Genomic DNA, 21036 nt, shown 5'->3' with positions numbered 1-21036 from the left:
AAACACGGGCGTGTCGGACGATCAGAAAAATGGACACAAAATACTGAATGTCTGTCGGGTTTGGATCAGGGTCGGTGGATTTTCTCTCGGGCTCAGAAATGTCTCAGAAGGCATTGAAGATGAAAAGTATTGCAAATATTGTTGGGTGATGCAAAAGTAGTTCTTGCTGTGACTCTTCAGGGGCTCCATAGGAACGCAGATCAATGTCTAAACCATAAATAAACATCTGGCTTCAAAATTTCGCTACACATATTATTAAATCTTCCAGACTCAGTGGGATAATGATTTCTGCTTCTACCTGTTTTGATGATGTTGCACAACTCATAGAGCAGGAGATTGTTGTCTCCTCCAGTGTCCAGGCGCTGCTCCATGTAGCTGTTGAGTTCGTACACCACACCCTGCATATTTGTGTCCTGGTACTGCTGGACAAAAGACACAGAACATTGCAACTGCACAGTCTCCCACAAACACTGAGATTGAATTTCCGAACTCCAGCGAAATGTGCTGTGACAAAGAAAAACGTGGCAACAATCTGCATCCGGTCTAATGTTACTGCAGCAGAGAGCTACTCACTCATGTAGCCAGATCTTAGCAGTTTTTTTTTCCTAATGAAAGAGTTTTATCTTTCTGCCATTCATCACGACATTATCCTGCTGCCCACCCTTACACTCTCCCTTTCTCTGTTGCATTCTAGCCCAGGGAACCCCCCCTCCCCAGTCCCACGAGGGGGCCGCTCCAGCCCCACAGCTCTGATTAGAGCCCTGGCAAGCTCTGATGCTCAGCCGCAGCTTTAAAGTGTGGTTACGTAAGAGGCGGACCTCCTGCCTTGTACGGGGCCAGAGAAGCGTCTATTTCTGCGCCCGCGGAGAGGGTGAGGACAGGACGGCAGGGAGAGTGGCGCACTAGAAAGCCTTCTCCTATGGGACGCCTTCTATCCTCCCACATCCTGTTTGCACAGACGTATGGATGACGCACTGAGGGGTCGAGTGGCCCTGTTTTTTGTTTTTTTTCCTTTCCAGTATCTATCTGTGTGAAGTCCCGTATACCCAGCTCCAGGGTTCTGCTGCGGATGCCGACACCTGGCATCTCAGGGTGCAGAGGTGTCTGACAAGGGTGTGAACAGACGTGCTATAGGTCGGGCACAAGGAATCAACTCTTTCTAATTACCTTCCTGCTTTTTTCAACTAAATAAAACATACAATTTATAATAAATAATAGTTTTTCTAAAGAAGACAACGAGGACAAATCTGTATCTAATGAGGACATTTTTGCTGGCTATTGAAGGACAGTATCCATTCATGAATATGAGCTCATTAGTCATTGGTGATTGGGGATTACAGGTGGAAAGAAATAAAACATCTAGAATGAGTGAAACTGTGTAGCTTTGTGTCACAAAAATATTCAAATATAAAATTAAGTAAAGACCTACCCTGCTGACATCTTTCGCTGACGTGTCATCTGTGGAGACAAAAATCACAATGTTCAATTTAAGACTGAGACTCAAGTACAACAGATAGGAAGGAAGGTTGGAGTCACAAAATGCCACCTTATCCACAGGCAGAGACAGTATCCATATTCTCTCCCACAGCCAAGCCAAGTGTATTGAGATAAATTCTGATCAGGGTTGATCAGTTAAACAGTTTTGCTTGTATTTATTTATTTTTATTTCTCAGTGTATACTACCCACATCAACAAAACAAAAACCCACAACCAAACAGTGTGATAATATCTGTAACTACTGTGTAACTGCAACACATGGAGAGGTAACAAACTATGCATGCCACCAAAACCAAAGTCATTTTAAAACGTGACAGACGTAGGGTCAAAGGAACATTGACTTAAGACCTACTTGAAAACATAAGCTAGTACATCATATTTTAACATATAACAAAACTTCATAAGAACTAAAACAGATCATTACATTGTAAACTTGTTGCTGTGCCTTTATCATCTATCTACAAATTAAATATGATAGCGTGGCAATAAAATACATCCTTTTATTTTTGTTCTTAACTTTACTTGGTGTGTTATGACCATGCAAACAATCTGCAGTTACTGAGTCAGTTTACGCAATAGAAGCCTCTTTTACCTGCTGTTACACCATGTTTTAGCCACAGTAGCTTTTATTTGGTTAAAGTTCTATAATGAATAGTTATTGATCAGGACTTGATTTCAGCTTCTAAATTAGACAAGGAGGTGAGTTGATGCTACTGTCTGACAACGTGTTCTGCCTTCCCACGATCCATAAGCACAATATCTAATTTATAATAAATAAATAAAGCGAATGCAGTCATCTACGTTTAACATCTGAAAAGCATCATGTGTGAGTGACACAGAAACTTGGCCTGGCTGTTGGGTGGATTAAAAAGACTCATCTCTACAAGGCCAAAACCAGATGTTGGCCTCACAACAGTAGTCAGGTACATGTGCAATAAGTCAAAGTATTTAAAGCATTATATAAAAACATTCTGCATTAATTTAGGATCATTATATCATCTCTCTAGATGCGAGGAGACGTCTGCTTAAACTTTGTTTCTTTTAAATGAAAATTAACAGAGGTATTCATTCAACTTGACAAGTGCAAAAAGTTGTGGCCTGAAGTACAAATTCTTGGTGTGATTTCAGGCTGCTGGAGAGACAGCAGACATATAACTATTGTCTTTGGATGCAGTCACTGAAGAATGTGATGATAATCAAAGCCTTGGCCAATCATAACAGTTTCTGGACTTATGGTCTGGGAGCGCGATGAAAACAAAAAACATTCACACAGCAGCCCGAGCAGGTCTTTGTTACACGTGGGTCAACAGCACACGAGAACAGTAACCGCTCAGATCACTGTGATAACGTCTGATGTGATCAAACCACGCGAAGCGGCCGGGCAAATTTTAGAAACGCCGACTGAAGTGCTGACTCAAGCTGCTCCTCTTTTGAAACAAACCCCTTTGAACATGTGAAGAAGAAGAAATCACAGCCAGCGCCACAGTTTGTTGTTTCAAACATTCCTCCAGAACGCTATGAGTTTCCTAACTTAGCCATGAGAGCTATTTTAGAGTGACCCCCCGGCCGGGAATGACGTCAATAAGAGGACAGCGAGCTGCCCTTGAAAAAGACTTCAGACCCATAAAAAAAGGGAATTTTTTTCTTTTCTTAATAATGACTTGCTAATGATATCATAAAATGACCTTTTTGACCTACAATTTTACAAGTAAGAGAGAGATCTGCATAGTTTGACTTCTATAACATTAACACAGTGATGTATCTATTGATTACTTTACCAATTGTTTCTGGAATAAAATTAAAATAAAACTAGAATGTCATCCAATAGAGCGCATATCAGTCTCCTTAAATGGATAGTTCACAGAAAAATGAAAATTCCCTCATTGTCCACTCACCCCCACGTTTTAAGCCTAAAAGTCAACCGGAAGTGGACTTTTATATAGATAAATTATTCTCTGATAAATCAACAAAAAAGTTACAAAATGTGTGAGGAAAATCAATCCTGGATCCAACTCATTATCCAGATTTGCTCCGAAACTAGAATGACACTCAGTACAGCACATATCTCTGCCAAGGCCCAACAATCCCCTTTAAATTCAACCAGGCTGCACCGATTTGCACACACTCATACATATCAGTTGCTTTAAAATGCAAGATCTTGTTCATGAAGAGTTTATTCTACAAGGAATCAAGAAAATTTTCAAAAAAGGCTCTGTCTCACATTCTTAAAGAAAGTGATCTGGAGCTGCACCAAAATTTGAATGGTTCTTCCCTGACCTGTAGACCATCCTTCCAGAACGTTTCACAGTCATATCTCCAGTACTTTTTGTATAATCTTGCTGACTAATAAACCAGCAAACGAGCAGCTATGAAAACAGCCTCCTTGGTGGAAGTAATGAAGAAAGAAATGTCCCAATCATACCCTTAATGCTATCCTTGAACTGTGTGCAACAGGAAACCCTGTTTAACTTTTATTTGCTTTTCTTTACTGTAACAGTTTGACATTGTGATGTAATGTGATATATGATGTGTACATGGTGCAGTGTGGTAATTGATATGTGAGCTCTGAGCAGGATGCTGGAGATAGAGCCCTGTTCAAATAAACCTGATTTAACTATAAGATGTAAGAAAAACAATATGTAAAAACATACCAGTAAATTTAATACTCACTTCAGTGTATGTGCAGCGCCTCAGTGTATGTGGTGCTTGATAGAATATGTGTGCACAGATACATGGGTAACTGCAAGCTCCAAGATCCAAAAACTATACATTCAGGTCAACAGGTACAGAAATTTAAAAAATGTATGACATGATGGGTTAAAAGTTAGACTTTGGGCATTTTTTTAAATATCAGTTTTTTCCTTCCCGATACACACTCTGATACTTGGACTATGTAGATCGGTCAATACCAATTACGGGCTGATCTGATACCAGTGCATTTAAGTCACAACTTATGCTGCTAACCCTGATTGAGTGAGTGATGATTGCTTGGTCGTAACACCGAGATCCGCGTTGTATTTATTTATTCATAATAATTTATTTACATTTTGCCTTAATGTTGTCTCATGCTGTGATCTGCAAATTTCTTGAAATTGTAATCTATTGTTTGCTTTCAATGTCTAATTTCTTCATTGAAAGGGTCTAATTAAATATAGTTTTTTTTATTATTATGATTGCATTGAACATCAGTGGGATTTTTTTGCACATCATTTTTCATTAGCCATTAATCATATTATTATTATTTCCACTGGATCTCTCAGCTCTACAGAAGAGCCTCTCTGCTCCCAGAGGTATTCCCTCTGCCAGGACTTGTGGGTCTCACCAATACTTAATGTTCCTCCTGGAGGAAATGGTCACCAGACACTGTTTGTACCGTTGCATGTCCAATTACAGCCTGGCTAACCACCTCCGCAGGCATCTTGAGCGCAGTGGTCCCAGTGGAACCACAGGGTGAGCGCTCATCATTGTGTCCTTACACTGAAAATGTCTAAGGAGCCAAAAAGTAACAGTAAACTTGTGTTTGCAGGTAAGGTAAATCTACAAATTCAGACATTTCCCGTGCGAAGGCAGGGGGCCTTTAAATCTGATTCGACCACTTCCGGGAGTGTCTTACAAGTCAACATGCGGGTGGAGGTCTCATATTCCTGCTTCTCCTTGGAACCAGAAGAAAAAGCTTGAATAAACTGTACTGTCTGTTGGGTTATGCTCTTGCTGCAGAAAGTGTGTATCAAATTCTCTCGGTTGTGGGACCAGAAACCGTTTTGCAATAATAACATCTTTGTTTCATCAGGTAAGTGTCGGGGGATTACATCTACTGATACACCTCCCCCTGGGCCTGAGAGGGAAGGAATGCGTACGGGTGTGTGCGTGTGTGTGTGTGTTTTATTGCTGTACAGTGTGTGGTCAGCCACCAGCACGGGCACACAGACCAGTAGCCTGCTCTAATGCCACATCCCATATTTTCAGGGAGCTGCGGTGCTTTCAGTAAACACGGCAGGAGAGGGGCCGACATGTTCTTAGAAAATGTATCTGCCAGATCCCAACACACTCAACACTAAACACAACTGTCGAGCAACTCAGAGACTGAAGTTGAACAGACGTCTTCTGGCAACTCCATCCATGCGTCTCCTGAACCCTAACAGCCCAGGGTTGTTCAGGTGTGCAGCTCTGAGACGTCCACTGTTAGGTTGGCAGGTATCAAATGTGGATATGTGCTTCTCCTCTCAACAGGTGCATGTACTGTACATGACCACATTTCTGTTTATTGCCTAAAAATGTCAAAAATAGCCGCTTTTGCATAATTTGTTTGAAAATTTGAATGAGCGTCATGCACCAGTAAGTTGAAACAAGGAAGCCACAGCAGACGGACTTTTTCCAGCTCTGCAGAGCATCACAATGTCACGTGACATTAAGCCAACAGGATGGCTGCAGTCGTCACAGAGTTGTTGTAACCCTCAAGCTACGGCTATAATAAAAAATCCTTAAAATGCATGAGTAGCCGATTTAAACCGACAAGAAGACATTTCGTGACTGATGCTTAAAAAATTACTCTACTGATAACTTAATTAAAACATTTCACTGCTGAGCCTGAATGTTGCTCATGGTAGATTTGGGAGGTGTTTCCTGAGATATGGAGTTATCTGCACCATTGACAGTTAAATGAAATGTTTGTTTGCTCTGAGGCAAGTGTGGAGAATCTGTTTGAGGAAATCGTTTCTCTGGAATTTTGCATATTCATACATCACAGTGATGTGGTTTGAAGAAAGACCTTCTGCTTTTACTTTCATCGATACTGCACATGCAAAATCAGCGAGGAACACTTTTTGTTTCAGGGCAGCCAAGTAGAAAACAAATACGTTATCTATCATAATAAACCCTCAACTCAAAGAAGAGACACGTCAGACAATAACCATGTATCTTTATCCAGGAACCAACACACTCAGCCTGTGGTTCACATACAGGTCTGTTTGATGAGATGTGGTGATGAATGAATTGAAGAATCACCCAGACGATACCATCAGCTCTGAGCTCAGGCCTTCCATGGAGCAGAAAAAAATCCCTCAGTTAGGTGAGTCTAATGTGCACGATACCTGATGAGCGCTTTATTGATCTGCCGCCACAGTGACACAGTCTTCCACGGGAAGGGCAGCTAGCAGTGACTCAGCGCTCAATACGTGTCGACCTAGTGGTCGTCCTGTGTTGACCTGCTGCATGGAGGACGTGCAGCTGCCAACAGCTGCAGTGTTCTTCATCTCAGCTCTGCTCTCTTCACCTGCCCTTGTCCTGTCATCTGTGCGCAGGTCTCTCTTCAAACAGAGATTCAAATGTCAACCAGACTTCCTTTTTCAAAATAAAAAACTAACTATAGTTATAAATATTTATTAAAACTTTTTGGTTTAGTAAAGACTTCAAAGATTTGTCTCTTGCCATCAACGTCATTCTGTATTTGAATGAATACACATGCAATAGCCCCGTAATGAGAAATAGTTTTCCAAAATAATCCATTATGCAGCCTCTGCACTAATTATTAGTTGTAGCAAAAGACTGAAATGCTCATTGGCGATCAGCTTTTGAATCTATCAGCATTCATAGAGATAACTGTTAATAGAGATGAGCCAAACTAGAGAAACTTTCGACGTGGACAGTCAAACAGAAGACGGCCTCTTGGCCTGGATATCTGCTTCCTACACCGGAAGCCTCAAGATATTGGCTGTTCCCCCAAGATGTTAATTTGTCCAGTTTCAAAGCCCCAAAATGACTTATTTATTTCAGCCATAGATGAAAGGACACTTACTTTTTGTTTGCCAAATATCACTTAAGTTGTATCTCAGACTTTGCTAGCATATCAAATTTTATTTCTAATTCTTTTTATTAGCATTTAAAGCAGCAAATACTGAGCGCTGCACAGGGGTCCTCCTCCTCCTCCTCCTCCTCCTCCTCCTCCTCCTCCTCCTCCTCCTCCTCCTCCTCCTTCTCCCCGTGATGGAATGCCCTGCAGGTGAGACAGCTATCTTATCACGGCGGAGGGGGGTATGAGTTTCTGCCACACAAGCACATCTTTGTTTCCATTGTGACTTCCATCCAAACACGTCTGATACACAGTATCAGCTGCTTCACAGTTGGCCCTGCTCTTGCCCTCCAGAGACAAAACTGGAGACTCACACACACACGTCTTCAACACAAGGTTCTCCATTTTTAACCAGACATAGCTGCCTGACCTGTCAGAGAGATAATCAGCTTGGAGAATGATGCTCTGATCAGGAACATTGGCAGATTTTGCTCATGTGCTTGTCAAGTGCTGAAGTGAGTGGTCAAGTAACAAGTTTGACTATTGATTACTAACTTGAGTAACTTATTGAATAAAAAATCTGATTATCTTCTGTATGCAGCCTCTCACCTTTGAGACAGGACTAAAACTGTGGGCTGTGGGAACAGGAAATGGTTCATTTATACTATTTTCTCACATTTGATTAATTAATTAAACTTAAATAGATCATTAACTGGTCTAGTTAAGTTAAGATATTATTTAATCTTCTTAAAAAATTATGAGGAAAATGAAATGTATGACTATGAGACTATTACCATATGAACGAAACCAAAAGTATAATAACGACTCAAAATTGTTAAAAAAAAGCATCATGCTTCATCAAGAATATAGATGTTCCTACCTTTACACTGTGTTTCTATGTATGTGTGTGTGTGTGTGTGTGTGTGTGTGTGTGTGTGTGTGTGTGTGTGTGTGTGTGTGTGTGTGTGTGTGTGTGTCTGTGTGTGTAAGAAGCATATACAATAACGAGAGCCGTCTGCATGGGAGCAACAGAGGGTTTGAGATTTATCAATTACGCCATGGCAGCGTGTGGTGTAAACATTGCAATGCAGGTGCAATGGTCAAATGACATCCATGGGGATTTTGGGAAATTGTGTTCTCCTCACGGAGCTCTCTGCGCTGTAGCTCACTGCTGCAACAAACCACCCTCTCACTTTAAAGCAGAAACATGATACGTAAATGTAACTGCACAAAAGTGTAATTCAGTTACGATGAGAAGACATATTGTTACCACAGAGCAGTATCAAGTGTGCAAATGTGGAGGCTTCCTCTAAAATTAGAGGCTGCAACACAACCTTTACAAAAACACATCCGCACACACACTTGTGTGTGTACAGACAAACTGATTTATGTAATCCAATGTTGTCTGTCATATGATAAGTGAGAACGGCACTGGCTGCAGGGACAGCTTCCAGGAAGCAGTGGTTATCTTAGTGATGATCACATGATGACAGGTCCTGCTGCTGCTGGTGCTTCTGCTGCTCTCCCATTCTGCATTAAAACAGCTAAACAACTGTGGTAACCAAATCTACAAGTCAAGTCATCCCAACACAGTGACCATTCAGCCTGCATGATGACCCAGAAATTAGACGGTGCTTGTCATATGAGCGGAAACAGGCACTGAGAGGCTTCAGAGTGGTGCCCAAGTGTCTGCTCACAGTGGTCTCACAGAGGAAGTGGACTGAAAGAGATATTACTGATGTAATGTAAAGATCAACCCCGAGAGACATGAGCTATAATGAGAGATCTGTCAGATTGATTACTGATGATTTCACTCTGGTTCGCCACTCACACAGCTTAAGAAACCAACTGTACAGAGCGAGTGGCTGAATATTGATCAATAATAAAACTGTATTAAGTTATGACCTCCACCAAGGGGGTTATGACTCTGTCTGTTTGTTGGAGCAGGTCCAGATAAACAAGCACTTTCTTTAACATGACGAGATACGGCAATGGCCTCGGCGGAGGTATGTACTCTTAAAGGCATCTTTCTAGTTTGAATATTTTACACAAAGATAGTTTACACTGCATGGTGAAACTATAGCAGCTACGCAAACAGAGGTTTGAGTCCTCTTGCAGCGGTTGCAGGTTCGGTTCTGAGTCTGACCAACCCCTGTGCTGCTTGTTTTCCACTCTCCTCATTTCACCCTCACCATCCTATCAATATAGGAAAAATGTCCCCAAAAAAATATAAAAACCTACTGCATTTTCAATTCAAATAAATTGTTGAAAAACATTCTATCAAGTCGTCCCGGCTCAGGACGGATTTTAAAAAAGCTCTGATAGCAACTCTGACTGAGGACATAAACTTTAACCTTAGTGAGGGAGTGGTTAAACCTATTTCCAGGTTAGACACATATGGAGCTAGTTCAGGCAACCAACTCGAGCTGCGCTGCTCCAATCATGTGACATACATCATGTGACTTACCCCACTCTCCACAACCGTCTATTATACACACCCATCTCATCAGGTGGTCTATTTAAGCAGTGAGAAATTTCCCATCATCCCCTTTGCTTGCACTGCTGCTGCAGTATTGCTACCAGTTGCTTCAGCCCCTCCACCACCCCAGTATCCACCTGTAGGCTCCAACAGGGGGTTACAGGTATTTTCTCATCACTCTCCTCACTCCTGTGTAATCATATGGGGGAGTGATTAAGTTGGAGCATAGATGCCGAACTCTAAACCTGTTCTAATGCTGCAATAAATGTTTGAACGTGAGTTGTCTGACTGAACTTTTTTTAAAGGGTGTGATTGGTTGTTGAAAAAAAAATATTTTATATAAAAATATAAATTGATAAACCCTAATCATAGAACACTATTAAGACATGGTGTGATTTTGAAAAGCCTGTTTTAGGACATCTCTGTTGAAATAATTGTAAGAGAAGACTTAGGATTTTTGCTTCAAATTACTAATCATGTTCTTGATTTTACTTTTTAATCTAGTGAATTCTAAAAATCAATGTCTGCGACTGCTGGTTGATCTAAATAAATAACGGCATCCGTTAATCTACCATAAACCAGCAAACACACAAACAGTTAATGGAAATAAATAGCACATCTTTGTACTGGGAATCTTTATGAATAGATGGCTACATTTCCGACGATGCAAATCGACAGCCAACATTCCCATCAAATATGCTATTCCTCTTATTCCTGTAGTCTCTAGCCATGAAAATAATGCAAAGATTTTTGATGGTTTTAGAATCATCCTCTGTATTCGCAACTGTTGCTGGCTCAATCACATCAATACAAAAAAAATTACCACAAAAAAACATTTTTGGGACAAATGCAGTCGATTTGTCCGAGACCTGTAACCAAAAAAACCCAAAACTCTAAAAATCAATGTCTGCAACTGCTGGTTGATCTAAATAAATAACGGCATCCGTTAATCTACCATAAACCAGCAAACACACAAACAGTTAATGGAAATAAATAGAACATCTTTGTACTGGGAATCTTTATGAATAGATGCCTACATTTCCGACGATGCAAATCGACAGCCAACATTCCCATCAAATATTCTATTTCTTTTATTCCTGTAGTCTCTAGCAACGAAAATAATGCAAAGATTTTTGATGGTTTTAGAATCATCCTCTTTATTCGCAACTGTTGCTGGCTCAATCACATCAATACAAAAAAAATTACCACACAAAATCTGCACTTCGTAAGATACATCACAGCCGTGTGTGTGTGTAAAGAGACTTTTCACCTGAGCAGCATTTACTTTAGTATTTTCAACACACACACAACACATGACCAGGGCTAAAGGCATGCAGGTGGACAAACACTATTAGCAACTGCTCATTTTAACACAGAACAAACTACTGTCCCAGACATTCTCTCAATCCCCATAAAAGGTAACTAGCTAAATTATCAGTATCGGCCTAGTTTCCAAACATAAACTGTGCTGTATGGTAACACCAGGATCTTCAGTAATATTGTTATTGTTTACTGTTTGACCACTTTCAAAAACAGAGCACTCTGGACCGTCTTGTCTATTTTCCCGGCAGTCAGTGGATAGCATTAACATGCTTTTCTGGACAACATGAGAATCGACTGAAACCTGAAACTTGCCTTCAATAATGTGATGCATCATAATGAGTGTCATTTCTGCTTTTGTAAAAAAATTTTTGTCAAAGCTTTGTAACGCTGTTGCAGTGATGCAGCAGCAACTCTGTACACTGTGATTGGCTGAGTTTCCTGCAAGTCAATATTTCTCCCATACTGGAGAAAAAACACAAATAGACACAACCCCACATTTTAAATCTGAACAGCCAGCAGTCATGTAATGGACATTCAATTTCTATTAAACAAAGTGGTTCTTTATATTATCCAGCCTTCGGACATCATGGAAAAAATGCATTTCCTTTGCAACGGGTGAGTTCTGTTTCATGAATCATATGACAACTGAACACGGATCAAATAAAAGCACTGAAACACATCTGACTAAAATCTTTGTGCTCTGTCATTACGTTTTTTAAATCAGTGTTCTGCTTTGCACAGGATTCATCTGCTCTGCTCTGAACTACTATTCCTACTTGGCACCAGAAAAATGATTTGGACTTTTCTTTCGAGTATCAAACCAAAACACACTCACACACACTCACTGTATACAGGAAATGGTTTCAAATGCAGGATCTGACCTGAGAAACCAGCGTCTCACAGCAGCAATAAACACCAGCGTCTGTAAACCTCATGTAGAAAGCAGCTCCAAAATGTGACAAATCCATCCTCCGCCAGCTTCCCCCTGCACTTCAACACACCCACACCCTGAGCCAGCACAACCCCTCACCGCCGCCGCCACCACCATCCCCACCCCTCCCCTGGGCCCCCTTCAGCCGGCTGCATGTCTCTGGAGGTCGCCTCTGACGTCAGCAGCTCGACTGGGCAGCGTGCCAGCTCTGTGGGCCCTTGATGGATGCGGTTGGTCTGAGAAACAGTCCGCTGTGTGCGCAGTGCACGGCACAGACTCAACTCGGCTCCGCTCAAACACATCTAATGACCCGTAAACACCCGGCAAGCCCTCACCCGCTCGTCTGTCTATCACACACACTGACGATTAAAGGAAACACGTGAAGATGAGTGATTTGTACTGCAAATGGCCGGGATAATAAATGGAACCCGCAGAGGCACGGTCTGCCTCGGCTCTGGTTCTCCTTTGAATCCCTTGGAGAGGAGGTTTGAGTTTTTCTGCGCAATAAAAGCAAACGACTGACATGGCTGCAGATATTCATGGCAGCCTGTACTTGTGGTCGACTGTTCGGGACCTGGTATGGGATTATGTGAGCTAGAAAGTACAAACATTTAACCAAAGCAAAATATTACAGAAATTACAACTGTGCGTCAATATGCTGAAATCCGCTGATCCAATCATTGTGTCACAGTGATCCAGGGATCTGCCGCATGTATGTGTGTGTGGGGGAGTGGGAGTGGGTATACTGTACCTGCAGGCCTGCTGCTGGTCTTTTTCTTCAGCCATCTGTCCAACGTCTCTGCACTCACACTCTCCAACACAAAGTCGTCCAGCATCTGCGGGTGCAGCGAGAGGTAGGCCTTCACTTTCTCATCTGTCAAGCCTGAGGAGTGCAGAAACAGAATGTATTTTACTTTCACGCAACTTTATCCACGACGAAGCAAAATTGTAGAAACATAAAAAAGACACCGGGACATGTTGCACAAAAATCGTGGAAACGGTGTGAGGAGAGAAATCAAAGATATTTAAGATACAACAGGATGGGAATAACGTCCCACTTTAGGCACACGCTGTTCCTAACAACCCTCCCAAAGAAACGGCCGAAGGGCATCTCTCTTTTACTTTTACTGTGAGGTGAGCGTGGTAGGAGCGCCTATTTTCCGGCTAAAGCTCTCAGATAGCCGGGCTAACTCACTTATGTTTACTGTAAAGCTTCATCTCCAGGGATAGGAGCCCCCAACAGAGGCAGCAGGATAAAGGAGGACTCGATTGTGCTTAATAGGCAATTAGGTTCTTGAGAGCTCGCTAAGTGCTGCTGTTTACTGTCTTTGTTGTCAGGGAAAAAAGCAATTTGCCAGACCTTCTTTGAGGGAAAGTTGTTTTTAATATAACCGCTGGCGTCTCCAAGGCAGTCATGATGCGCTGGGAAACCATTATGTTTAGGTCACTCACTTAAATGGAGTGTGTCTAAAAACAAAGACTTGTAGCTGTTTAAATTCAGCCGTGAGACGTAATCTCTTCATCGGACCGTGCAGCCCAGCGCTTACATACAAGGCAACCAAAACTTCAACAAATCCCAGTAAAAGGAAAAACAAATCTGCTGCATTTACATTTGATGGTGCTGTAGATAGGAAATGTATCGGTTAGTGAATACTTGCAGGAGAGAGGACTGCTGTATTCAGATGGCCCTGATCGTTTACCGCTTTCTCACGAAACGTCTGGTTATCAGAAGCATCTGCGTAGACTCCCTTCAAGTATGAATCACAGGAGGACATGCAGCTGGAAGGCATGTGTTCTGCTGTCTCACACACACACACACACAGTTTGACAATATTGTCATACTGTCTCTGTGTGTCGACAAAGTCTAAAATCCTGTATGATATTGAGGGAGTGAGCAGCTACAGATACTTGCGGACTACAAAATGATTCGTAAAGGGTGGCACAGATGTTGTGCCAGATGACAAAAATAAAACCAGATGCAGGAGATAGAAGCCTCCAAACCAGCTGCAGGTAATGTGTTGCATGTCAGTATAAAGTGTTTAAAACCTGCGTCTTCAGAAGAACTTCTACTGGCTTGGGTTTAATTTAATTGTAGAATCAAAGCGTCTCTTGTAAACAGACTTGAGCAGCTACCTATGACCTTTGATTTATTATCCCCCCCCCCCCCCCGAACAAATCATTTGATCTTCACTTAGGATGGATTATCTGCTCAGTGAGTGTGTGTGTGTGTGTGTGTGTGTGTGTGTGTGTGTGTGTGTGTGTGTGTGTGTGTGTGTGTGTGTGTGTGTGTTGGGGGGTGGTGGTGGTGGTTGCAGGCAAATAAGGCAAACAGAGGTGGGGGTAAGTTTGAGAGGGGGGCTTGGGGGGGCGCTGTGGTATGACGCTGTCCAGACTCGAGACACAGCTCTTCAGGACGCCTTCCACAACGCCTCACGAGACTCCTGGCCAGCTCTGACGCACATCGGCAGAACACGGCTTAATAAATGAGACAAAGTTGAGGGGGTGGGGGTGGGGGGGGGGGGGGCGGTGGTGGAAGTGAGCTGCAGGGGACAGAAAGACACACAAAGAGGAGTAAAATGGGAGCGCTGCAAAACACCCTTACAAATTTGTCCTATCCGACGCACAAAGGAGGCACTGTGATTAGCGACACCACAAAAAAAAAAGAAAAAACAAAGAGGCTGTATGAATTTATGAATACAAGTTTTGTGCGGTGGATGGGCTCTGAAAATTATTTAGCAATCATATGTGTGCACATGAACGAAAATAGTCAAATGTCCTATCTCCATGGGGCAAAAACAAACAGCAGTGATAGGAACTCTGCAACAGGCATATATAACGGCTGATAAAACGGTGTTCTGGCTGAACCCCGGTGCTGAAAATTACAAGCCCATGACGAAGACGAAAATCATGTAAAAAGAGGAGATTGTGAAGCCTCATTGGCGAAGAGCGAGCGAACCACGGCTCTGTGGAGCATCCAGTGTTTATTACACCTCACTCGACCCTTAACCCAAATGGAAGTGCGACCAAATTCAGTGTCTGTGCTAATAAAGGCAAGGAGAACGACTCAGCGTATCTATTAACTAATCATTATCAAACCAATCATGATAAAAAGAAAAGAACTGTATGTTCTCTGTTATTATTTTATTTTCAACAAGTTACATAAAGAGACCAAGAACCAACAATGTGTTAGTCTCTCTCTCGCTCTCAGTACTTTCCGACTTCTGTCTGCGGCTGTCAGCTCGAAGCACATTTGTTCCTGCTGAAGACATAAATCTAAAAGCAGTTATGAATGTGTGCTTTTATTTCAAATGATTTCCTGAAACCCTTCAAGTTTTGGTACTGTATTTCTTTTTAACATTATTTAGTATTGAGTAAATAGTGCATTTGTTGTAGACTGTTTTCAGTTTGGGATTAATGCACATTTGGTGCTGGTGAACTTTTTTCAGGCAGCAAGACTGGGACAAACTTGACAATATATTAACCAGATGCCTCCAACCAATGCCCAACAGTCCCCTTATGAAACCACATTTAAATGTACTAGATTTGGATTTATTTATTTTTGGGATCTGCACCAAATTGTACACATCAATATATATCAGTCCCCTATAAACATGACTAAGCTTTTTATTTAGATCCATGAATTAATCTCGGAGAAATTAGGGAAATGTTAGAACTTCACCGATAATCCATCCAATACTTTTTGCATAATCTTGCTAACAAACAAACATACAGAGGCAAAAACCTCCCAACTACAGAGCCAATGTTAATGAGCATGTCACCCAGTTCATCTCTGTTGTGTGTATTTGTAATTCTTTAAACAATGATGGAGCTTTTTTACAGATAAATATTAATTATCACACAATACTAGTAAATAAATTCCTTAATCGATAAATTGTTAAATTGCTAAATTGTTAATCAATAGATCAATTAAGTGTTAATAGGAATATGTATGACACTGTGCAACAATCAAATATTACAATGCATTAACCAGAGTTTGTTCACATGACAGGAAAACCTTCAACAGTCGACTTAAACAAAAGAGCAAAGATGTTTGTCCAATCAAAGTTTGATTATCTTGTAGAAATATTAGTTTTTCAGTGAATGACAAATGAAAAAGCATCTTCATCTGCCCTCGGCATCACAGTCAGTTCAGATAAACTCCAGCGGTGGCGTCTGGACAAACGTATTCATCTGTAAAATATAAAATATAAAAAATGTAAATATCGTTCATCTCTAATAACACACAGTGGAAAAAGAAGCCAGTGGAGGAAAGGCTGGTTTGACCCGGCAGCCTCTGTATTACAGCAGGATGCTGATTGATGGCCCCTTTTCCCTCCTGAACATTCCTGCTACTCTCTGCCGACCTTCCACGCTTTCTTTCTGATTCCCCCTGAAGTTTTTAGAGCCACAGCTCAACCTAACGTGACCGCAGTGACACTCAGAGCTGTGGGTAATGCGTCAGTGTCCCAAGCCTGCGACTACAGTGGCTAATCAAAGGTGGAGCCAGATCTGTCCCACATGCTGTGGTCCAAAACGGTTAACCCCACAGGGAACCGCATACGCTCACTCAATCAGGAGAAAGAGGGCGAGAGAGGGGGAGGCCGCTGCAGAAGAAGCGATGGTCACCAGAGTGTTTTTTTCTCTCTTATGTTGTCAAACCTCAGTGAAATTTTCCTTCCCACAGTGGTCAGTGCTGATGAAGACAATGGCGTCATCAAGTTATAAAAGCGAAGAAATGTTTTCCTTCACTGACACTGATTCTAGCAGACGTAATGACAGAGAAACGCGTTCAACACAAACCAACATGTGCAAACATTATTTAAAAAACATTTAAACCGTAATCCAGTGCAGGAAGTGTCTGCCAGAAGGTCCTCCCATGTTTATGGCTGTATATTGTAAACCTGTGGTGGGGAACTACTGCCTGTGGCAACTATTGTCCATGAAAAAAGACGCCTCTCAGCAGACACCTTACTGTGACGCGTTTGAAACAGGATCCATGAGTCCAAGATACATTTTGGGGCTTTATTTCACACTTAACCTTAAACCATAAAACCTCAACAAAAAATATTGCAAAACTATTCCCGTCTTTGTTTATAACTGGTCGTAATTAAAAACCAAACAACTGTCTGCAGTCTAAATAAACAAGTACGAGCGAATTAACTTTGGCTCCTACACTGCCACTTTTTGGTACTTTGATTTATTTAAAAGGACAGTGTACTTAATTAATATGAGCATAATGGTTCATATAAATATAACAGAGTTGATTTCTTAGACAAATTTTAATCTGCTCCAGCTCACCCGTGACCCCAAAAGGATAAGTGGTATAGAAAATAGATTGATGGAGTTAACTAAACTACCACCACGTCTACTTCAAGTATCAACAAGTTATGATGCTGTCCTCATGTCATTATATAAATAACAAGGTTTGACTTTAGTGCCAAAGCATCAGGATTTGACTGTGCTAGGTGGAGCTAGTTTGTTCAGTTTCCAACCTAAGGCTCAGGCCCCCTCCATACGGAATCTGTGGAATCCTGAGATTATTAATGAGGTAGAGATGAAAAGAAAAACTGCTTAACAAATTTCTACAAATAATTAGCAGTTTTCTCTGATTGTTGATCTTTTTGGTGAAATATTGCACCTTACATTTATTCAAAACATTGAACCATGTAAGAGGTTTCAAAGCTGAGAGGAGCTCTCTGCATCTGAATTTGGACGAAGGGACAAAAGCACAAGACGTTGCTTTTTTGTGAGGGGTCCCAAACCAAAGTGGAAGAATGTTTGAGTTCAATCACTGTATCATAGTTGTTTCCTATCTCTGAGCTTAAATGAGTTCAGTTATAGGATATCGCTCGTTCAGACAAGTGCACAGGTGGGAAACAGTGCAGTGTGTTGTGCAGCATGTTTATGAGTGGCTTAAGCCCAGTTGGCAGAGATTCTGGTGCCTGACTCAGACTCCGGCTTCCTGTGTAAAAACCAAATCCTGAGTTCATGCAGTGAGGTACTGTTGCATAACACTTATCTTGAGTATAGCGCACCACACCCTGGGACTGGGAAAGGAAGGCCAAGCTGGTCTCAGTTTGTCTGCGTCTTTCAATATGAACATGCTCCAGTTTGATGGAGAATGCATTTACATGGGCCACCAGTTTGTGGTACTTATATGAAAATCCAGGCATCAAAACATCCCGAATAAGCTTCAAATTTGTATAGTTACAATTAAAGTTTATGGGCTTTTTTTATTAAGGAAATCTATTAGGCTCTGATTTTATATGGAAAAGTAAATGGCTTGTAAAGATGCTGTAAACTGTAAGTAAATCACTACGTCGTATAGTAGAATGTGCTTTGAATAAATGCTTTTTTCATGCATTGTGTTAGTATGTTCATAAAAAGCAACAGAATTTAAAGTAATTTAGAGAATATGTATGAGTCACAAGACATGATGAGACACTTTGCAGATTAACATTTATCAATGGTCTACAAAGGGAAAAGAGTATTTCTGATACATAGACCTCTTTATAGGAAGCTCCTTCAGGAAAATAAAATAAACCCCAGTGAAGCAATGTATCATTTCTCTCTCTGTGTCCACAACTGTGTTATTTTTTACTCTTGCCAATAAATTACCACAGCTCTGAAGATGCATATCATTCAATATTCAGTTATGACCTGCTGATCCTTGGTCACTGATTAATATTGATATTGCAGACTGTGCAGAATGCATGGCAGGGATGTCTGGAAACGTGAAGGTACGGCCCTTGTACATTTCTAGGAATTTCTGCAGTGAGTGCAGTTTGCTTCATTTGCAGCTGGGAGTGACACAAATCCTAGCCACTGTTGTGTTAACTGCAAAATATATGATCCCTCTTGACGTATTCATGACCTTGGACCTTAGCATTGTCTGAAAGCTCACAGTTAAGGTGTTGCGAAATGTTTGCTCACGTTATCAGAGATGGTGGAGGAAGCTAAAAGAGCTTTTCTTATACAAATTATTGATCAATTGTTTTGTTTGGTCTGAGTTCTTCTTGAAAATGTTATAATGTTTACATGGAAAACATTGATAACCTCTACAGCATCATCTTTTTCCCTTTGTCATTAGGCTTTGATATTTCCTGGATAACGTTACCCATCTGTGAGTTTGCTAAAAAGTTTTGGATCTGTGGCTTGCAGACACCCATTTCTATTTGCGCCATAAAGCTAAACAGTCGTGCTTTCGCAACTTAACCATTCTAATGCCAAGCATAACGTCTTCACAACTTTCAATGTAGGTACCACAAGCTTAGGGGTTTCAGTAAAAAGGCAACAGGATTTTGGTGAAGACAAGGGGAACGAATACGGCACTGTGATTGGTTGACCTCCTCCTCTTTCTTTTGGATTTCAGCAGTCTAGACACTTTTTGCCAACCTGAGTGGCCTACTGTACAGCTGATTTCACAAGCTTTTTGTGTACTTTGATTATATATTTTTTTACTGAAATACTGCAAAAATTTGCCAGAAGTGCAAGCTCTTTAGTTGAAAATGTTAGGATTGGTTGATAGGTTATATTTCAGCAGATATAGGATAACAAAGACATGGGGACTTACACTATATAGTACTGAGAATAAAGCAAAACACATGTCAAAAGCAACCAGCTCCACCACTCATAATTTCTTTGTCTCATGCAGCGGTTAACCATCAGTGTAACACTGCCAGAACACAGGTGAACATGTGTCTTTAGCACTCCTGTCAGACTATACTGAGCTGTAATGTAAACAGAGGGAGGCCAAATATGACCAATGTTTCGTGAGCAAGGTGTTCCTCCTCTGCAAAAACATGGATGAGAAATGCACATGAGGGAGAACAGGGAAAAGACCACTTCTCTAGATGTGCATTCCTTCTGGCAGAGAGTCAAGGGCAAGCTGCCAAGGTACTACTTTTCACTCTCCTGACATGAGGCTGAGGCAGGAAAGGGGCGGGGCTTTGCTGCGAGGTGCGTGCGTCAGCAGGTCCGCCTGGGACTCCCTTGCCAGGAGGTGGGAAGAGCATGTGGTTCTTATCTTATCTATGGGAGGGCTGGAGCACAACGTCCAAGACCGATATCCAGTGAGCGACGAAGAGGGAAAAAAGAGCAAAGACTGAAGATGAAAATGCTTCGACTGCTCTGCCACTGCTCACCTCATTTATTCATTCAGTCTGTGCCCATGAAAGTTTTGCGTGTGTGTGTGTGTGTTGTATTCAATGCATGCACACATATACACACCCCTCACATTCCAAAACAGCCAAGGGTGAGGTGACCGGTGCGGCTAAATCAATACACCAGTCAGTGAAAATGTGTCAAATTAAGAAAACGCTGTTTCACCGTGGACTGCGGTCCCCTCACTTCCAGGGACACGCCCCCACATGGCAAAAACAAACACCGCTGCACAAACATGCATGATCACACCTCTCTCTCTTAACCACACACACACAGAGAGAGAGAGAGAGAGAGAGGGATTTCCATGGAAATGTAATTTGCATTATTTCCAGGTCATTAGACGTAAAGGGTAAGGGTAATAAATGGCAAACTCAGATGTAGATAAGGCATGTCCCTTGATCCACAGTCATAGTGTGGTCACAGGGAGGCCGCAGCACTCTAATTGCAGATAGAGATCCCTTGCAGGTCAACCTTCAACTCAAAAAAGTCAAAACTTTCTTGTGTAGTTTCCCCAAGTGACAGGAAACTGAACGACAGCCAGAGGTTGCAGATCACACAGCCAACAACACTGCTGAGGATGAACCTGAACAGTAACGCTGGAGTCGCTGAGAGGGACAGCATCTTGCCCCCCCCCCAGAGTCACATCAGTAATCAGGGGTCATGTTCCCAGCTCCACATCTGGACTGATGGTAAACTCTGCAGCCGCTGTGCAGAGGGCCCGGCCGGGAACCGATAATGAGAACCACAGATCCTTGTGTCTTCTCCAGGGCCGTCTCCTTTTATGAGTCCCGACACGAGAACAAGCTGTAAAGAAATCGACATGCATGTGGCCTTTTCCAATCCCCTCAGATCTCA

The 21036-nt window shown here is 41.8% G+C and overlaps 1 protein-coding gene across 1 annotated transcript in view; it reads right to left on the bottom strand.

Annotated features, from left to right (window-relative positions):
• pde10a (phosphodiesterase 10A) overlaps nt 1-21036 on the bottom strand; it is a 54129-nt gene that overhangs the window by 11528 nt on the left and 21565 nt on the right. Inside the window, 3 exon segments of the mRNA XM_061087614.1 lie at nt 299-419; nt 1430-1458; nt 12770-12901. Coding sequence (XP_060943597.1) covers nt 299-419; nt 1430-1458; nt 12770-12901 — 282 coding nt within the window.

The sequence above is a fragment of the Limanda limanda genome, chromosome 15 (genome assembly GCF_963576545.1).
Source record: "Limanda limanda chromosome 15, fLimLim1.1, whole genome shotgun sequence".
NCBI classification, from domain to species: Eukaryota; Metazoa; Chordata; class Actinopteri; order Pleuronectiformes; family Pleuronectidae; genus Limanda; species Limanda limanda.
The sequence above is the reverse complement of the archived record's forward strand: the minus strand, read 5'-3'. Positions and strand labels throughout refer to the sequence as shown.